At 40.7% G+C, this 21475-nt stretch overlaps 1 protein-coding gene across 1 annotated transcript in view; it reads left to right on the top strand.

The window, feature by feature from the left end:
• Window positions 1-10135: 10135 nt before the first annotated feature.
• Window positions 10136-21475, top strand: part of MEP1B (meprin A subunit beta) — a 29043-nt gene continuing 17703 nt past the window's right edge. The window contains exons 1-6 of the mRNA XM_074146788.1: window positions 10136-10195; window positions 15293-15311; window positions 15497-15547; window positions 15650-15693; window positions 16647-16752; window positions 17832-17949. Coding sequence (XP_074002889.1) covers window positions 10136-10195; window positions 15293-15311; window positions 15497-15547; window positions 15650-15693; window positions 16647-16752; window positions 17832-17949 — 398 coding nt within the window. The remainder of the gene's footprint in view (window positions 10196-15292; window positions 15312-15496; window positions 15548-15649; window positions 15694-16646; window positions 16753-17831; window positions 17950-21475) is intronic.

The raw sequence follows: 21475 nt of genomic DNA, 5'->3' as shown, positions 1-21475 counted from the left end.
GCTACTTCTTCCTTTCAGCTGCGTTCTAAATTTAAGTACGTGGTCAGTTGTATGGTTTCACGCTTTAAATGATGAGAACTGCGTGTGTGCTGCTGGAACTGGCGAGTTGTGGCTCGTGATCCTCTCACGAGCTGACAAGTTACCTTACATCACATCTTAAATCTTCTCATGAGCAGAAAAGATGACAGGTTGGGCAAAACTCATTCATGCTTCTTTTCTGCCTTCCGTGTTCATAAGTTGCTGTCCCATGTGATTTTAATAGAAAAAAAAAAAAAGAGAGTATGTAACACTTGGGGCCAACAGCAAAACTTTGTTATTTAAAGATAGATTTACTAAGAAGAGGTAGTGTTTTTCTGAGGAAAGAACTGTCAGTAAGTTTGGGCTGCTTGCAGTATTGGACCAGCAAGGTCGCATCTAGATGATGTATCCTTCTGCCCTCTGTTTCTGAGCCGAAAAACCCTGTGGTTATTTTTTGTGCTCTTATATTCTGAGGACATACAGATGATAATAGGGTTATGAATTGAGTTAATGTCTTATTTTGAGTGCTAGAAATACAGCAAGAATATGTAAATTTACCTTTTATTAGTTTATTGCCCTTAGAATGTAATTTTCTGAGCTCTGAATGGATTATTGTCTCTCATAAATCCGGTTATAAGCCCTTTGTTAGGGATTCCACTTAATTTTCTTTTACTATATCAATGCATATTTCATTATTTAGAGACAATGCACTCAATGTGTTTAATTGTCATTGGCAGTATGTTGGGTTATAGGGTACATGAGCTCTGCAGAACTCTTCTTTGTCCTGCTCCAGTCCTAAGGCAGGGCTTTGTCCCCAGGGGTAGAGGGACTTGCACCCAGGTCCTCTTCTGACAGTCAGGGCTAGGGTGTTTTCTGTATTTGGGAAGCATTCCTGTGTCACTCTTTTGAGATGGGGACTTCTGAGTCTGGTGACGTTTGGACACATCTGTGAGGACACTGCTATAAAAAAAGTACATGTAGGGTAAGTGTATTTTTTATATCTTTTGTTTTATAGAATCATAGAATCGTTTAGGTTGGAAGGGACCTCTAAGATCATTGAATCCAACCATTAACCTAAAACTGCCAAAGCCACCACTGAACCATGTCCCTAAGCACTGCATCTGCCTGTCTTTTAAATACTTCCAGGGATGGTGATTCAACCACTTCCCTGGGCAGCCTGTTCCAATGTTACGCTGAAACAGATGAAACAGATGAAACTGAAACAACTAATTCACAGACGCTCTTAAGGGTTGTGCGCGTTGTTATGTCTTGTAAATGCTGTGCCATTTGTGAAATGGCTGCAGAACCTGGCAGCCGAGGTTGTTTTATTGCAGGCAAGCAGAGCTACAAGAGTATCTGACAGAAGCATCTTCAGGGTTCTTTTAGAATTGGAGAAACTAGCAATGAGAGGGTACAAACACTACTGTGTCCGTTCTCAGTACAGCGTGCATTAGAACTTACTCTAGATACCAGGTTTCTTTTGTGTTTGAAAACATGTAAGAGACAAAATTCAGGGCCTCTACTATGAGGAGGCTTTTCAATAATGTTAAAAATGCCACGTCCTAGTGAATTGCCAGACTCTTACTAGGGTCAAAGCAAAGATTTTTTTTTTTCCCCCCATCATAATTAAACTAGGTCTGTACTGTTCCTTACCCTCCTCAAACTGTAGGTCTGCTTTGGGAAGAACCAGTTTTCACCTCTTTATTTTCCAGCTCCCATCCCATCCCATTCCATTCCCCCTTCCCCTGCAGTCATATATCTCTGCTTTTGTGGATATGACCAAGAAAGAGCCAGGAAAGTAAATTTTATGTTTATTCCCCCCACCACCCTCAAGCTGTTAGGAAATTGGAGGAGAAAAAAAAAAAGGAAAACAAAAAAGGGGGAAAACAGTCATCACTGCTAAATGCATTTTGTGGAAAGCATCTAATTCCATTTTAAATCTTTGCCTTCAATCCTCTGGAGGATGCATTCCTCAGCTCCATGAAGTTGCAGGTCATTTCCCAGGGCTTAGTGATAGAATACTGTTTTTATGAACTTGCTTAAGCTTGTGAGGACACTTAGTTGCTGAGAAAAGTGCTCCTTACTATTACTTTATATTCTTTCTCTACTCGTGTTTTTCTCTACTCCTTTTTTCCTCTGTATGTATTTCCCTACAGCAATTCTCATAAGTTTAAGCTATCTGTTTCCCCCCGCTCCCCTTTCTGTCTTCTAAAGTAATCGTCAATTAAATAGCTAAGATTATATTACTTAGCTACTAAGTATTGTCTCATATTCTGTATGTTTTATAAGCTCCTCTGTCTGTACCCTCAATATTTTGGGGCTGATGTGAGCCTCAGGGATAAATAGAGTAATTAAGAAACTTCGCATCAATAATTCCAGAGTTCGCCTGCCATGTTTACTTCCATGGCTTGGAGGAGTTTATATTTCTCAGAATCTGTTTGCAGTTTGAAAGAATCTGAACGTCTTACCAGTCAGATTTTTATTTTTTTTTTTTAATACTAGAAGCATTTACTTTGTTGTTTTCTTTGAGGGGAGGGTATGTTTTTGCATTGGAGAGACCAGGATGTTTAAAATTAAAAACATCTCAGGCAGACCTGCTCTTTAACAGCAATAGGCACTTGTTTTCTAGAAAGCTTTGCGTTACGTTCTTTGTTTTTGCAGGTACGGGCAGAAGACAGTAGGAAAGTGGTAGCTTTTTTTCTCTAGGGCAACAGTTGTGGCAGTAGTGTGACAGAAGGTGTGATTTATGTGCCACCTCAGTTGTGAGACTGCTCCAACTTCAGTAGTTTCTCTTACGATTTTTTCTTCTTTCATCATTCGAACCACAAGAGGGCACTGAATATTTTTGGGTTGCCTCTACGTAAGTACAGTAATTCACTACATAGAGATACTTTTAGATATGGGATTTGTATTTGTTACCTTTCATAAAACATAACAAATCTTTTATATATTTTAGGGGTTAAGAGACTTACTGGGGTCACCCCAAGCTACAGGAAGAATATTTCTAATTTACTTTAAAGCCTCAAACTTACAGATTTACTTGTGTGATTTATCGTCTGTGGCGAGTGAGCTGCGTTCCTCTAGGACTCCACTCTGGGCAGAACTGAGTCACCAGTTCTCGAGTGAACACAAAATGCAACGTGTTCGTGCAAACTCCATGTACCTGGCAGACCTTTCCTTCCCAAAACGCGTTCTTCAGAGGTTGTTCTTTAGAACCAAAGCCTTGCAGTGCGCGTAGGAATCACACGGGGGCATCTGAGGACTGCTGCATTCTGTGATAACGAGCCCAGGGGGGCTATTGCTGGTTTTTTGACTTTTTGCTTTCTGAAACTGCACACATGTCGGCGACCTCGCTAATTGCATTGCCCAGCTGCCGCGGTGAGATCTGCCTGGTGCCAAATACAGGTATGCTTCATTATCTCTTCATATTCCTTAAGTCTTTTAAGTTGCTCTTTGGCTGGACGTTCAATGGTTTGGGGTTGCTACAGGTGCCTGGAATGGAGAGAGAATTCCCCCAGCTAAGGCTGGTGCTCTGACATCTCAGAGAGAACTAGGTATCCCTGGAGTATGCTTCTGTAGTGGCATGATACTTAGTGGCCAGCTACAGCCGCTTTAGTAGCTGCATACCAGTCATGGTGTGTTTCACATTTATCATAAAATATACTTCTGTGAAAACATGTTGGACATGATTCAGATTCCTGTGAAAGGGATAGAGGTGTAATCCTGTGCGAGTAATTATGTAATTTGTGAAACACTGTTTTCTCACACAAAAGAAAGGGTAACGGTTAAAGTACCCTGTCTGAAGTGGCAGTGGGCAGTAAGGGGTGCAACGTCACACACCCTACCTTCTGCTGCTTGCTTTTTAACTTTGCTTTTTAATTTACCCATAGCTAAGCAGTGGGAGGAAACTGGAGGTGTGCTTCATTTTCTTGATAACTCTTGAAGTAAACGTGTCTTGTTTGTTCCTCTGCAAGAAGATGGAACACTTGTATTTGATATCTGCTTTAATTTTCACTTTTTTACATTATATTCCATATGACACCTGCTAGGTTTGTAAACGTTGGAGTTTCCTGACTTGAAATACTTGGGTGTTCAACTCGAAACTTTTTGGATTTGATTGCCTCTTATCTTGCAGGTTTATCTGACAACGCTTATCTTCATTCATGCTTTTGCCTCATCGCCAAGGGGTTAATATTGTAATGTTATCTCCATTTGGGAGATTAACTGAAAAAGTGAAACTACTTTGTGCAAGATAATGCAGGGAGTTTGAGTCTGAGCAAGGAACAATCTGCTGAGAATAATACACCATTTGAATATCCTCCTACTACGTTTGGTCTAGAAGCACTGCTAAGTGAGGTACATAATGCTCTACAAGCCAGCCCTTTTCAAGATTATTTACTGAATTCATATCACTTGAAGTTGACATTGAAACTCATAATCAGTCAGGTTCCACCCAAATGTCAACAAGCAATCATGAATCATCGTTGTTCACTGAGCAGTATACCAATAGCAAAATTATCAAAGCATCTGTGCTGAAATGCAGAAGATCAACAAACCTGTTCAAATGTGAAACTACCTACAAAAAATGCAAGAAAATCTTAGTCTGTATAGAGCTATTTTTAGTTGTTTTTATGGTTTTCTGTGGTTAGCTGACACTGCATTTTGAAATTAAGTTCCTTTGGCTTTTAAAATGAGCATTCTCACTCTCCTGTACGTCACCCATTTTTTTCCAGTCTCTTTTCCCCCGTTACTGTCTCTTCCCAGAGTATTATCTGCAGACGTAGCTTTAAGAAGAAGACTAAAGCAGGTGATGTTTCCCATCTGCGTTGGGCAATGCCTGATGGATGTTCCTTCTGCAACAAGGCAGCAGGATAATAAGTGCCCACCGGCCACAGTGCTAATGGGCAGACAAAGAGACGGTGCCTGACCAGGGGAACACGCTCTCTGCTCCGTGGTGCTTCCCATCTGTCTGGTGCTCATGAAGTGAACCTCAAGAGGACATCCAAGTGGTCACTGCAACAGACCTGCAGCAAGCGCCACATAAGTTCTGATATCTTGCCTTTTTGTTGCTTCTACTAGCAGCGTGACTATGGGGAAAGAAATGTAATGGGCTGGGAAAAGCTCAAATTTCACAGGTGTCTCAGTTACTTATGGCTCATTTGATAGCACCCATAAAAGTTGTGAAACACGTTCAAGGCAAAGAATTGCAAGAAAGGAAAAAGCAATCACCAAGCTAAAACCCTGCTCCTTCTGCTTTGTGTTTAATGTTTTTTGCTTTTCCTCAAATACAGAGCTTGTAGTCAGGACACTGAGGGACTCTGCCTGCAGATCAACATGATAATGGAAATAACATCCTTGAATTTCACAGGTCCCTGACTGTATCAAAAAAGGATAAGCGTTGCTTTTGGCTGTTATATGGCAAGTAACTGTAGAATGAAGACAATATCTAAGACTGCTGTTCTTTTAGGATGTCTGAAAATGCATACTATCTACTCAAAGAAGTTGCACTGTCCTTTATTAATTCATCTCCAGTAATACTCAGTTATTTCTTACTCTGGGCCTGGTTCTTAGAAGTATGTTATGGCTATAGTGCTTTTCATCTTCAAAGTAAGATGCAAGGAGTCTTGTAGCAAAACCCTTAAGGAAAATAAGGGGTAAGTATATTACCTGAACATAGTAAGTCAGTGATAAAGCAAGATGTTTGTCATTGTAGAGAATGTGGCCACAAAAGTAGATAAGGTCTGTAGAAACAATCTTCCATGATTAGATAGAAAATAACTTCCTTATGACTGCCCATTTATTACTTTGTCCTCAACATGTATGAAAAAACCATTTAGCTACTGCATGGGTGACACAGAAATTAAGGCATAAGTTCTTGGCATAAAAAGTCCTGACATTCTGGTTTTCATATATTGTTTAATTTTCTATTGCATCTTGTTTTATTATACCCAATGACTGATTGAGGTGTCAAAACTCTAAGTTTAACTGATTAAAAAGCAACGTGAATTGGAGGAAGAATGTGTCTAGAGACTGTATTTTACAACGCAGCATTAGCATGTAACTTTGATGCCTTCTCTGTTTGGTGTTACTATACGCCAATTCCAACAACTTCTACTGTTTTCTTTGATTAACTCACTTTTTAGCCAGTCCTGAGGGCAGCGATGGTCATGACACAGAGATTCTTACAGCCCTTCTTTGTGACAGGAAAATCATCCTCCTGTCTCCTATTGCGAAGAGGTTGGTGTGAGGTCTCAGTGCTGGTTGCTGCATCTTAGAAGTGGGGATGTGGGAATGCAGAGCAGATTGACTGTTTGCATGTAAAAGGGACTAAAGAAGTAGAAAAACAGGCTTTTAGCCTTTCTTCCAACACTCATTAGTAGGACCAAAAAACGTCCTATTTCTTTGAGTTCATCATATTCCACCATCTCAAGAAAACACTTGTACAGTACTGTAATTAAGGAATGATGCGTGCAGCTGCACTAGCCTTTTTGTTTTGGTCAGGCATGTGCTTTTTAAGCAAGTGTCATTGTCATTACCATTCCACTTACCATGCTTTAGTTCACATCACAGAGCAGTTTTGGAGTGTCCAAATTGAATTCCTTTGGTTTGAAACTAAACCAGAATATGTTCAGATTCCCCTGTAATGCAGTCCAGCTGCTGCCACTTGCTGTCCAGTCCTTGGGATCAAATCAGAGCCAGTCTGAAGTAAAACCCTTTGAGATGTGTACAGTGTAGATGCCAGGTTCTCAACACAACGTGTTTCAACATATGTATTTGTTCCAGTTGGTTTGAAGTACTTTTTACTGAGGACATAGCCAATCTAACCTAGAGAGGCTCCAAAAGGAGGACTGCCATCACCTCCCAGCGGCTGAAGACGACTGTGCAGAATAAAAGGACTGATGAACTTGCAGAAGAACTCTTGACAAAAAAAAAAAAAGAGCTTTTCGACCTCCCAAATGTCACCAATTTGAGAACAATTGACACCGTTACTGGTGGGTAGAGGATTACAATACATATTGTTACTTTTGTGGAAAAAACCCTAACATTATAAGAGCAATAATATCTACAACTGCTGCTTCTCAATGGATCAGCAATGAAATAACCATGGATCTGATCGGCTAGAAATTGCTCTGGTGTCCTCATTGCTTAGGAATAACCCTTTCTTATCAGCTCTGATACTTGAAACAGTATGAGAAGTGTTATTAATTTTGCATAATCTTTTCATAGAATCATAGAATTGTTTAGGTTGGAAAAGACCTTTAAGATCATCAAGTCCACCCTTTAATCTAGCACTGCCAATTCCACCACTAAACTGTGTCCCTAAGCACCACATCTACCCATATTTTAAATACCTCCAGGGATGATGCCTCAACCACTTCCCTGGGCAGCCCACTCCAAAGCTTAATAACCCTTTCAGTGTAAAAAATTTTCCTAATATCCAATCTGAACCTCCCCTGGCGCAACTTGAGGCCGTTTCTTCTTGTCCTACTGCCCGTGACTTGGGAGAAGAGACCGACCCCCGCCCCTCTACAACCTCCTTTCAGGTAGTTGTAGAGGGCGATAAGGTCTCCCCTCAGTCTCCTTTTCTCCAGGCTGAATAACCCCAGCTCCCTCAGCCCCTCCTCATAAGACTTGTTCTCCAGACTCCCCACCAGCTTCGTTGCCCTTCTCTGGACTGTTCCTTCTGTAGTGAGGGGCCCAAAACTGAACACAGTGTTCAAGGTGTGGCCTCACCAGGGCTGAGCACAGCAGGACAATCACTTCCCTAGCCCTGATGGCCACACTGTTTCTGCTGTAAGCCAGGATGCTGTTGGCCTTCTTGGCTACCTGGGCACACTGCTGGCTCATATTCAGCCAGCTATTGACCAACACCCCCAGGCCCTTTTCTGCCAGGCAGCTCCCCAACCACTCCTCCCCAAGCCTGTACCAGTGCATGGGGTTGTTGAGACCCAAGTGCACAACCCAGCACTTGGCCTTGTTGAACCTCATCCCATTGGCCTCGGCCCATTGATCCAACCTGTCTAGATCCCTCTGCAAAGCCTTTCTACCCTCAAGCAAGTCGACACTCCTGGTCAATTGATATAATCTGCAAATTTACTGAAGGTGCACTTAATCCCCTCATCCAGATCATTGATAAAGATGTTAAACAGAGCTGGCTGTGATACTGAGCCCTGGGGAACAACACCACTTGTGATCAGCTGCCAAGTGGATTTAACTTAATTCGCTACAACTCTGGGCCTGGCCCTACAGCCAGTTTTTTACCCAATGAAGATTACTCCTGTCCAAGCCATGAGAAGCCAGTTTCTCCAGGAGAATGCTGTGGGAAAAGGTGTCAAAGGCTTTACTGAAGTCAAGGTAAACAACATCTACAGCCTTTTCCTCATCCGCTAAACTGGACACCTCATCATAGAAGGAAACCAGGTTAGTAAAGCAGAACCTGCCTTTCATAGACCCATACTGACTGGGCCTGATCACCTGGTTGTCTGTACATGTTGCATGATAGCACTCAAGATGATTTGCTCCATAACCTTCCCCAGCACTGAGGTCAGACTGACAGGCCTGTAGTTCCCTGGATCCTCCTTGCTACCCTTCTTGTAGAAGGGTGTCACATTTGCTAGACGCCAGTCAACTGGGACCTCCCCGGTTAGCCAGGACTGCCAATAGATGATGGAAAGTGGGTTGGTGAGTACTTCCACAGCTCCCTCCATACCCTCAGTTGGGTCCCATCCAGCCCCATAGACTTGTGTGTGTCAAAGTTGTGTAGCAGGTCCCTCACCATTTCCTCTTGGATTATGGGGGTTCATTCTGTTCCCATCCCTGTTGTCCAGGTCAGGGGGCTGTGTACCCCAAGAACAAATGGTCTTACTATTTAAGACTGAGGCAAAGAAGGCATTAAGTACCTCAGCCTTTGTCACTATGTATCCCCCAGCATCCAATAAAGGATGGAGATTTTCCTTAGCTCTCCTTTTGTTGCTAATGTATTTATAGAAACATTTTTTATTCTTTTATGGCAGTAGTCAGATTAAGTTGTACTTGGGCTTTGGCTTTCTAATTTTCTCCCTGCTTAACTTCACAACAACCTTGTAGTCCTGAGTTGCCTGGGCCTTCTTCCAAAGGTCATAAACTCTCATTTTTTTTCCTGAGTTCCAGCCAAAGCTCTCTGTTCAGCCAGGCCAGTCTTTTTTCCTGCCAGCTTGTCTTTCAGCACATGGGGACAGCCTGCTCCTGAGCCTTTAAGATTTCCTTCTTGAAGAATGTCCAGCATTCCTGGACTCCTTTGCCCTTCAAGACACCTCCCAAGGGACCCTGTCAACCAGCCTCCTAAACAAGCCAAAGTCTGCCCTCTGGAAGTCCAAGGTAGAAGTTCTGCTGAACCCCCTCCTTACTTCTCCAAGAATCAAGAACTCTATCATTTCATGGTCACTGTGCCCAAAACGGCTTCCTACCATCACATCACCCACAAGTCCTTCTCTGTTTGCGAACAATAGGTCTAGTGGGGCACCACCCCTAGTTGGCTCCCTGACCAGCTGTGTCAGGAAGTTATTTTCCACACAATTCACGCACCTCCTAGACTGTTCCTTCTCAGCTGTATTGTATTTCCTGCAGGCATCTGGTAAGTTGAAGTCCCCCATGAGAACAAGGGCTAGTGATTGTGAGACTTCTCCCAGCTGCTTATAGAATATTTCCTTTGCCTCTACCTCCTGGTTGGGTGGTCTATAACAGACTCCCACCTTGATATCTGCCTTGTTGGCCTTCCCACTGATTCTTACCCATAAACACTCAACTCTATCATCACTATCATTAAGCTCTGGACAATCAAAAGAATTCCTAACATACAGGTCTACCCCACCACCTCTCCTTCCTTGCCTATCCCTTCTGAAGAGTTTACAGCCATCCATTGCAGTACTCCAGTTGTGTAAGTCATCCCACCATGTTTTTGTGATGGCAACTATATAATAATTTTCCTGCTGCACAATGGACTTTGCTTACTGAACAAGAAAAAGGTATATAAGTTAATAGTTAATGAAAGTTCAAAGGTTTTGATTTATGGTATTTACTGCCTTAAATACCAAGTTGGTCTGAAATTCTCTCCATGCATCTGCTGACTGGATACAACATGGGTTGGTTTTCTATGTCTGTGCTCCTAATTTGTCTTCTTCAGGTGGTCTGGAGTCGGGTAAGAGAACAAAAACTGCATGTTCTTTATATGATCAAGTAAGCAATGCAGCTTAAGATGACTTTGAGAGGAAAAGACAAGTATGTCATTTTTGCAAAATAAGAATTCTGTTGTCACCTTCATGGAAGAGAGAGAAAGATTTCTGTTTCCTCGGAGTCTTAATGCTGCTATTTTTAATTGGCCTGGCTATACATGGGAAGAGCTTATCTTGCATTCCTCATCTAAGCAAAATGTCCACTAGTATTTCAAGTGATGTTACCAGAACAGCATGTCTGGGGTTAGAACCAAGATAAGTATTAAAATTTATTTTGCTACTCCATATTTGAATGGAAATATGATTTTATTTTTGCTGTAACACAATATATTTGAGGTATAATCCAGCTGAGGTATTTAATGCCAAAAAATAACAATTGAGATTTTGCATTGCCTGTGTTTTGTAGTGAAATGTAGTATTTTGCTCATCTTGTGATAATTTATTGTAGAGGCCAGGAATTTTGGTGATACACAATATAATTATTTCAGAGAAAAAACCCCAGTAAGCCGTTGAAAGTTCATTTCAGCTGTTCATCACTTCAGGGTAATCTACAGAGTAGTTATTACTTATTGTGACATTACTTAAGTGGAATAACATTAACTATTTTAAGTTATGCAACTTAACTCTTCGATTCTGTGAGTCCAGCTCCAATATCTCACTGTGGCCGTCGTACCCTCTTCCTCTCCACAAACACATGCTCATGCATCTCCCTAAGTCAAGAGCTCAACTTCATGTCCCCAGCTTTCCCATAGTCCTCCTATATCCCTCACTACCCCAGCCTCACACTTCCCTTGTATTTCCACTGCCCGTCATGACTCACTGTTCATCTGTTTCCAACTTTTTGGAAACACAAGCCTCAGCCTTGATTAGATTCTTCTATAGGCTTTGGCAAAGCATGTAGTAGGTGACGCAGAGTGGTCCTAACATCTACAAGCTATCACACATTGAACTGGCTCCTAATGACCAGGTCCTGTGTGAGAGAGGGACTTCTGATCACCAGGGCTAATTATTTCATTTCCATGTGCCTTGTGGTCAGGAAGAGCTTGTTTTGTATTTATGGATGCCAATACTAAAAGTTATATAGCCCGGAGAAAATGCTGAAAAGTTAGGGTGTCTCATCTAAACTGGTTGACTATAATCCATCTGAAGTTCATGGTTAGACGGGACAATTTTCACGGAGTGATTTATCAAATCCTTGAATAGATGTGCAAGCTAGGTGAGGTGGACCATCTTCAGGAGCTGCCAGGGCACCATGGTCGTACCATACCTATTTTAGAGACAGATTAATTATGTACACAATTACCCATTTGTTTCTTCACTGATTACTAGGTGAGTTTACCTACCTAGCTTTTACCTGACTAAAATAGGTGAGATGTTTCCCACCTGTTCAAGATGTACTTGAATTATTTGCCAGTTAAATGTGCTCACAAGCTATGGTTTGACCAACCTTTAATGTAACTAAATTCACATAAACCATGTTGCTTTCCAAAGTTAGAGACTAATATTATAACTGTTCAGAATTTTTTGTGTGTGTAGATTTAAAAGTAGCGTTGGTTAAACTAGATTTTATAGTCCTCTTTGGTAGACCGCAGGTAATATAACCTTCCTCTGTATGTGAATGTGAACTGTGAATCTGTTATTTATTTACAACCATTCAGACTAGAAATGCATCATATAGGTCTCAGTTTGTCAGGCTCAGTATTGAGACCAAAGGCGTTGCACTCAAACGAGTAATACTGATACACAGAGATACTCCTTTTGAAACTGGGTATTTTGCTGCTGCAATTCACAGGACTAAAGACCCAGTTTTGTTGAGAAGGAAGTGGGAAGGAGTGATGAAAGGGATTCCTTCAGCATAAAACATTCAGAGACAGTTTTCAGATACTGAGGACCAGCCTGGATTTCAGTCAATTGCTGGATTTGTTATTCTTCAGCCACGGAGTCGCATTTTGGTTTATGCAGCAAAAGTACTGCTGGACTTAGCTACATTGATTTCAGTTTGTGAGCTTTTCCTGCAGGTAGAGGAGCTTTTCCATGAGCTAGCCAGTTTTCACCTTTAGCAGAATTATGTTTCTGATAAGTAGATATGGGAACATTGTAGTTTACGATTACTGTAACTGTAGAAACATTCTATTCTCTGTTAATGGTTATAAGGTCATTCAGCATATATGGATATGATTCTTCTCCTCCATCAATAATCTTTGATAGAGAAGATGATAATGTGATTTTAAATTTTGAATAATTCAAGCTTTACTTGTCATTTTTTTATTCCACGTTTGCTAGAAATCTGTGTGCAGTGGGATTTTAAAGCAAATTGTCTTCAAAATGTCCACTACACACTTTGCCCATGTACTTTCAGCTTGTTTTACAAGCTGCACTTTCATTTCAAAACTTGAATACGTGGACTGGATACTGTCTTATGTACATCCAGTGATAAAGAAATGTAATGAGAGGATATATCTGCAATAGAAATTCAGAATGTAAGAGGAGTCTACTGACATTTCAGATTTATGGATGATTTTTCTGGAAAAGATATTTTGGGTTATTAAACTGTATCTGTATACAGTTATATGCTTATTCTTTTTTTCTGAAGTCCTCATCCTTATTTATAATGTATCAATGTAAACCTGAATAATACCAGTTAACTCAGTGAAATGTGAGATCAAAATCAATACTTCAGCATTTGCATCTGCCCAACTATGGAAACAGCTTTTCAGTGGACTCGGTCAACTTTCCACAGTAACACTGGGTTTTTAAGGGTCGGGTATCTTAAAATCTGTCAGATTTTGAAACAATCTAAACCTGTGACATACTGAAAAAGAGCTGTTTCAGGAGAAATTGGGTCAGGAAACTAATTCTACTCAATGTCTTTTGTAACCAGCACTTCAAAGTCAAAATCCTGTCTTTAGACTGGGCAAGGACATATGTGGGTGGTAGTTTTCATTAAGAAAATTAAGAAGCAGAAGAAGTTGTTGATCAAAAACTTTGCCTGTTTATATAACATTTAGATATTAAGCATTTGATTATGCCAGCTCATACCAATTAGGCATTATCTCTCTTAAACCTATAATTTATAACCTCTACTTGGTTAGGCAAAAAATGGTTTTCCCCTCCCAGGCAATCAGAATAACTGATCAAATCTGAAAAAAAACTGTGAAGCAACAGTTTGAATTATAGAATCATAGAATGGTTAGAGCTGGAAAGGACCTTAAAGATCACTGAGTTCCAACCCCCCTGCCATGGGCAGGGACACCTCCACTAGAGCAGGTTGCTCAAAGCCCCATCCAGCCTGGCCTTAAACACTTCCAGGGATGGGGCATCCACAACTTCCCTGGGCAACCTGTTCCAGTGTCTCACTACCCTCACAGTAAAGAATTTCTTCCTAATATCTAATCTAAATCTCCCCTCTTCCAATTTAAAACCATTACCCCTTGTCCTGTCACTACATTTCCTGACAAAGAGTCCCTCTCCGGCTCTCCTGTAGGCTCCCTTCAGATATTGGAAGGCTGCTATGAGGTCTCCCCGGAGCCTTCTCTTCTCCAGGCTGAACAACCCCAGCTCTCTCAGCCTGTCTTCATAGGGGAGGTTCTCCATCCCTCTGATCATCTTCGTGGCCCTCCGCTGGACCCGTTCCATCAAGTCCATGTCAATTAATTTTAGTTCAGGTGACTCAAAAATGACAGAATATGGTTTCAGGCTTTTGTATTTACAATATTTTTTTCTGCCATTTGCTGAAGTTTTCACAAGACCGTCATTTCAGATTGAAAATGAATCTATCATTAAAAAGCTAAAATAGGACATTCTGACAATTTCAAAGCTTTCTTTCTGAACCTTTTACAAATGAAGAAATTTCATTGAAATTATTTTCTTTTTCTGCATTTGGTTAAAGTTTTAATAAGAACGCCATCAGTTTCAGGGCCCACAGTTATGTTTGCCCTCAGAATTGTTCCCATCATTATGTGCCAAAAAGCCAGGTCTAGAAGAACATGTGCATTTAAATCTCCCTTGAATATTCCAGCCATGCTATTTTCTTATCCATTATACAGGTGGTAAAAATTACTGAAATTAATATTCTTGTGGACTGTATGGACTTGATTTTTGCCATTTTTCAACGTTCTGATCTTGTACTCAACATTGCTTTTAATGGAGGTTGTAGGTGCTTATCACACTGAAAAATAAGTCCTACATGAAAAACTGCATGTACAAAAGTTAACAAATCATTTATATGGAGAAAGAAAAACAGTCTGGGGGAAACTATAGTAAAAATAAAAGTAAAAATCCCATCCTGCTTTGCAGAATTATTGTTATATCTTATAACAATAATATCTGTAACCCATATTGTCAGACTTTAGAATTTAAGGGTGTTTTTAACCTTCAGTTTGTGAATATCTTTTCTAACATACAAATACAAGACTTTTGGTGAGAAACACCCACCCAGCAACGGTTGCTTAGAAAGGCTGTTCTCACTGCATGAGAAATAGTTGTATAGTATTATATCAAGTATGTCCAAACCGGTCCAAAAGGAAGTGTCTAGTCCAATAAAAGGAGATAGATTATATTCTATGGGCATGTTATGGCAAGCAAAAATGTACTACCTATATCTCATTATGGTCTTGCTCCAATATGGATCTTGGATTCCCCCATCTTCAGCTTTACAATGAAAAGTCAAGCGTAGCTTCTGTAGGTTCTGTAGAGCACCTGACTAGTAGCAATATTTGATTTAATAGAAATAATAGGCTCTTTTTCCCTGTTTGTGAAAGACCAATAGGCACCGTCTGAGTTGTGAGAGAAAAACGGCTGTGAAAACTTCACAGAAGCCATACTGGGTGACTGGCTTGTTGGGCAACCTGAAGTGAGGAGGACGCAAAACCAGCACATAAGCAAATAGACATTTCCAGTCAAATGAGAAGGCAGTGTGTCCAGCCAATCCAATACAAAGCCATGCGCTAAGTGCTGTCAGTTGAGCTTAAATCTCATCTCTAATACTGTTGAGAGAGTAATGCGAGCTGCATTTTATTATGTGCCTTTCTAATAATATCTTTTTTTTTCTTCCCCCTCCCCAGCCTGCTCCAGAGACAACTGGTGAGTTCTGTTTAAAGATCTATTTGTATGCACGAGAGGCAGTCAACAAAAACAGCTGCTCATAAACATCGCTAGGACAGACACAGATTTATAATTACTGTTATTGTTATTGCATTAATTTTCACACTTCATAAAGATAACAGCAAGGGCTAATGTCCTACCTCACTTGTCTTTTTGTTTTTCAGAAATAGATGTAGATGGAGGAATTGATCAAGACATCTTTGACATCAATGAAGGTTTTTAAAATTCAGTTTATCTTTTAATTTTTTTTGGTGATTTTCATTATGGTAGCCACAGATCAATACAATAACTGAATGTTAATCTCCTCTTCCCTTTAGCTTTAGGACTAGATCTTTTTGAGGGAGACATCAAACTTGACAGGGTGAGTTCAAATATAAAATATAAAACCAGAAAGGTGTCATTGACTTACGCAATGTAAATTATCACTGGCATGGAAATGATTGATGCATCCTGCTCCTACTAACAGTAAATGCTGTTTATGTAACAATAAACTGAAAGTGTTTGGGAATAGATTTCTACCAAATGTCACAGACAATGAAAGAGCTGGGCACATTTGCAGAAACATTATCCAGAATAAGGTTGGGTTAGCCATTAGATCAATATTATTAGCTTCTTGTTTCCTTTACTATGGTTTTTATATTTGTACTTTTAAGAGATTCAGCAGCACTGATCACATCCAGACAGGTTTATATAAAAGATTTGTGATTTATCAACACCATATTTATTATGAGCCAATCAAATTTACAGACCAGTGCTGCAAAACCTTCATCATTTAAGTAGATTCACTAAAAGCAATAGAAAAATTAAATCTGTAATACCACATTTTAAAGCATCTGTCCAATATCCCTATCTGATCAATTAAAAAAAAAAAAAAAAAATTACATAGCAAGTTACATCTCCTAATAGAAACCCCAAAAGGGTCTTGTACCCCTGAAAGTCAGTAGTGTTTTATTCTCCCTTTTGGTGAACTGCTTTGGCTGCAGCATATCCGTGGAAGCAATGAAAGCACTTGCTAAAGGCACAGGAACTAACCCTTGCAATATGAAAAATTGAAGAATTACTAATCTCTGTGCAATTTTCAGGACTGTAGATCTTAATGCTTCCCACAGGAGCTGAAGCCCTCCTCACACATGCATCAAAATCTCAGGTTATTTTTTTGGAGAAAATGCTGCAGCAGTTGGAGACACTGGTAGAAGGGAGTGAAGGGATTTCAAACCCAAGCCTTAGACCTCTGAATGATCTTCCACAGTTTTTGAGCTCTTTGATTTCTTGGACTTGCAGGAGACATGCTTTGCTTTAGCACTATTGTAGTAGGGACTGCATACTTATTTACTTTCTCGGATGCAGGAACGAAACTCCATCATTGGTGACAACTATCGGTGGCCCCACGTTATCCCCTACGTCCTTGAAGACAGCCTGGGTACAGTATTTGCCCTTGACAATGTCTGTATGTTGCGTTGATTGAAATGTTAAGAACAGGTTGATAAAGATACCATGGCATCCTTTCCTCTTGCAAGTCTCAAGCAGACCATTTCCTGCAGCAGGACTGGGCCATGGTGTGCACAACCAGGGTGTTGGTGTTGGTGCTGGCTCTCACCTTCTTTCTTGGATGGTTCTTATCCTGCCATTGCAATGGCCCAGCAGATTGATTTATCTTAAAAGCATATGTCTGAGATGTGAAACTCTGCTAAGCAGAAGGAAAAACATTGAAGATCTTTTTAAAGCAAGAAAGCTTACCTGGCCATTTACGTTACCTGCAGCACCGACAGCAAATTGACATTCTGGCAGGCAATGCGATTTGCAATGGCACATTGCTGAGTCCCCTGTTGTGGGGACAGGGACAGGTCATAGCTTGTGTCTCCATCCCTTCAAATCCACCTGGCTGTGGCTCTGCAGGGCAGAGACAAGCAGTGAGACAGGGAGCTTGAGTTCCTACTGTGTACTGCATGGGGAGATTGTGCCCATGCTACACAGTGTGGGGGGTGAAAATATCACCCACCCCCAGTTTAGATTCAGATCTAAACCTCTGAGGGGTTTGAGACTATAAAAGTTGCTTAGAGGAGATACCCCAGACATAGCATTAGCAGTTCAAGTCCTGGAGAGGCTCTGTGAGAGATCTGTAGCCTGCGATCGGCACTAGGTGAAATCCAACATCTTTGTTCCCTGTTTATTTAGTACTTGCTCACATAAATCTCAGCAAAGTAAATGACAGAATTTGCAAAATTAGGAACCACATGCTATCATGTATTATATACTCACCATTTCCTATTTTATAAATAAGTACCAAAGAAGAATTACACAGAAACAAAACAAGAGGAATACATAACGTCACAACAACCTGATTTATGGAGTTTAGGTCCCTACCAAGTCTTAATTCAGCAAAAAAAGCCTTCTTATTTTAATCAAAGATTGCTGGAGCAAGACCCACCCTTAGGACTTGCTCCATAATAGTACAGATCTATTGGCTCATTATTGACAAGAACACTGTTTGCTTTGCAGAAATGAATGCTAAGGGGCTCATCCTCAAGGCATTTGAACGGTATCGACTGAAAACCTGTATTGACTTCAAACCTTGGGCAGGGGAGAAGAATTACATATCTGTCTTCAAAGGAAGTGGGTAAGAGGAGTAATGTAAAATAACTCTCATCCTGTTTGGCTACAGGCTATTTTGATGGCCAGTACTCACTCTAAAACTCATATATCTGATTATAATTCTGTATTTTTATTGTGTCTGTTTTTCCAGTCTTTTTTTTTTTAACCGGAAATTGTAGAAGTTTCCCAAACAGGTATTACCTAGGTAGAAATGAACAATTTCTTGCTGATACTTATTTTTAAATATAAGAGGCAATCAAATCCTTTAAGAGATAATTTTTCTGGGCATGGTAAAAGATATCAGAAAGAAAACAATTATTTTCTTGACTGATCTTTGGATATATAGTGTCACTTTCAAATGGTCATTCTCAGTATATCTTAGTCTTTAGAAAAAAAAAAAAATGTCCCAGCAGAAATATGGTAATTCTAACTGTGGGAGAATGAATTTTTTTGACTGTGACAAATGGAATAGCATTTGAACAATGTCAAACCAGCATTCGGATATAACAGCGATATTTTTAAATGCTGCACAGCACTGAGATATTTTACAGAGGTTTCTGTTTATTTACCTCTTTTGATGAATAATTATGCTATTCAACCTTAAATTTTTCAAAATAAGACTCCAGTAAAGAAGTCAAAATTGCCACAGCTGCTTCCCTTTCTAAGACAGTCTCTGTCAAAACAATGCAACAAGAACAAATATATTCTCCACTCTATACTCAAACATTTCTCTATTAGAAAAGATCAGGGAAAGCTTGATAGCCTGGTGAGGAAATTTACTTTTGGAAAATCATTTCCTGATATGAGAATGCATTCATAAATGGGAAAAGATTTTCTGATAATAGAAATGTTTCCCTTTCCCTTTGGCTTCTTCTGAGATATTTGTAGCAGATAATTGTTTCAAATTTTCTTCGGTCTCTGGCTCTTTATATTTTCTACTCTTCATGCTGTGCACATGACATTGAAATTCAACCCTAAAAGATGTATAAGTGGAGGCTCGGGGAGCAATGCATTTTCCTGTGCTAATGACTCTTTGGCTTTTTGAGCCAAATGGAAAACTGATGTAGCTAAATTTTTTAGTCCTTCATCACATAAAGTATGCATTGAATTTCCTAATAATTGTACCTGAAAAAGAACCGCAATGTTTAGCCTATGGCAAGTAAGAGGCGTCTGCACAATGTTTCATTTGTATGTCTATTAAAAATAGATGAGTCATGGTGACGAAGAAGACGAGCCATTCCAGTGGGATAACATATCTTGCCCTCACTGCCTGGTGTGTTGCTTGCCCTGAAATGTTTCTATCATCTCAGCTGACACATCCATAAAGCAATTAATGTGCAGCAGCACTTTTTAAACGATCGGAGATAAACGGCGCAGTCTCCTGAAAATGGCTGTCCAGTTTCAGTGAGCTCGCTTGGAGCTGTACAAAGAAATTATCAGGAGCATGAACTGCCTTTCATCACACTCCGTTCCTCTCTTCCCATATAAGGGCACAAGGTGAAATGTGGGTAAACCAACCCATTTCCACTCTGCCCTTCCTAACTATTTTTTTTTCCAAGCAGCTAAGACTCCCCTAACTGCAGACTAAAGACCTCAGTCCAGAGGGTAGAGTGCAGGCAGGAGCACAGAACCCCTGGCAACACCAGCTGGATTCACCAAGAAAAGTTGATAAATCAGCTTTGCTTTTCCAATCTTGGCTTGCATCTATAAACCAGACAGAGGAATGTGGGGGAACTTTGTGTCAAAAGGCTTTGTAGTAGGCCATAAAGTCCCTGTCTGGATTATCCTTTTGTATTCAAATGGAGTCAGCCACAAAAGAAGCCAGCTGCCATTTTGTTGGGTGGACAGCCCAGTGTAGAAATATATTTGTAGTCTCTAATGTACATAAACAGTGTCATCAACCCCCATGCAAAGAGCCCTCTCTGTGTCCACATTCTTTACCTACCATTTGCCAAGCCTTGGCTACTGCCTGCATTATAATTACAGATATATATATATATATATTTATAACGCTAAGTGAGTAGAGGTACACGTAAGGTTTTCTAGCACACAGCCTTTTGCCTCACCCTCTATTCAGGTCTATGCATCTGCAGCAGAGGTTAGACTGTGGACCTATTTAAAGACCTTTTCTTGACTCCCGCCTGTGTGCTAAGCAAAATGCATGAGGGATGCTTGTGAATTATGGAAATGCAGGAATATCGGATGTGGCAGGTGCCTGCTAAACTCACAGAGCAGTCTGGGGTGGCATCCTGCAATGGATGTGCCATTTCTCCCTAATCTTCTCATGAAGAGCAGGTCTCATTCAGCAGGAAAACTTGCATGGTGCGGTAGAGTCAAATGGTTAGCAGACCAGGGCGGATCAACCCCATGTCTAGTATTTCCACATGGGACATCAGATTTTCATGGAGATCACCTCAGGTCTTTGCCACTGTGGCACAGGGCAAAGGGAACCCATGCAAAAGTAGATTGATACAGATCCCTGGCTAACCAGCTTGGTGCTGGTAAGTCAAAGTGTCTGTGCGCTGATAGTGGTGAGCTCTGATATTATGGGAAGTTATTTACTAGCAGGACATTAGTATGTGCCTGAAATAAGTGTTGGCTCTCAGAGAACAGGATTTCTAGATGGCATCATTGCTACTGATGGCATGTATCTAATTACAGCCCATCTTCCAAGAAGAAGGCTGGTGGGATTAGTCAGACCAGGTAGTTCTCTGTTCCTCTAACCTCTGCTGGAGCATCTAGCAATGCAAAAAACATTGAATCAGGGGAGATGCGGCTCTCACACACTTGGGGAAGTTGGACTTCCCCCATTTTCTCCTCTCCTGAAGGCATCGCTAACATGGAATTCCAGGTGCCCATTGCTCTCTACTGCCCTGTCCCACTCACCAGTATTATTTTCAATGCTGGGCGACACAGACCAAGCATTGACTCCCTCTGTGGCTGCAATGGTGGTGTCATAGGCATTTGGCAGACTGAAGGCAAGGGGAAGCTGCATCCTCTGGTGCTTGGATGTTAATTTTGCCGAGTGTCTTGGATGTGCCTGTAGCCAGAAGCAGCTCCTTTGGTATGAGGTGGACCCAGAACTGTGATGGACTTCTAGACTTCTGCACAACCAGACAAAACTGCATAACTGATACGAGGCCTTGTTCAAGGGAAGCCCGTGAAATCATGGATACCACATGTGCTCCTTCCTAGGTCTCATGCTGTGCTTTTAATGAGTAATCAATAGCCAAGGCCTGTGCTGTTTTGTGGAAAACGAAATACTGGGGAATATGTTGTGCTAATAAGTTACAGGGTTCGAAATCACATGGTGTGCTTGTGTTTTTAAATTTCTGGGGTGATAGGACTACAAATTCCATGGCATATTTTGCGCCTGACTAATTTTATGGACTTCATTAGGTAAGTGTTGATTTATTTGCTGCATAAAATATCAATCTAAATGTAACTCTCTGTGCTTGCTAGTTTGTGGACGTGGGGTGCCATTTTATTGGCTTGTGCAGATAGCTCACTGAATTTTTTTATTCTTTAGTAAAAACTTCCAGCACAGCTGT

The sequence above is a fragment of the Numenius arquata genome, chromosome 4 (genome assembly GCF_964106895.1).
Source record: "Numenius arquata chromosome 4, bNumArq3.hap1.1, whole genome shotgun sequence".
In the NCBI taxonomy this organism is placed as follows: domain Eukaryota; kingdom Metazoa; phylum Chordata; class Aves; order Charadriiformes; family Scolopacidae; genus Numenius; species Numenius arquata.
Note: the sequence above shows the minus strand (reverse complement) of the source record. Positions and strands in the feature narration are given on the sequence as shown.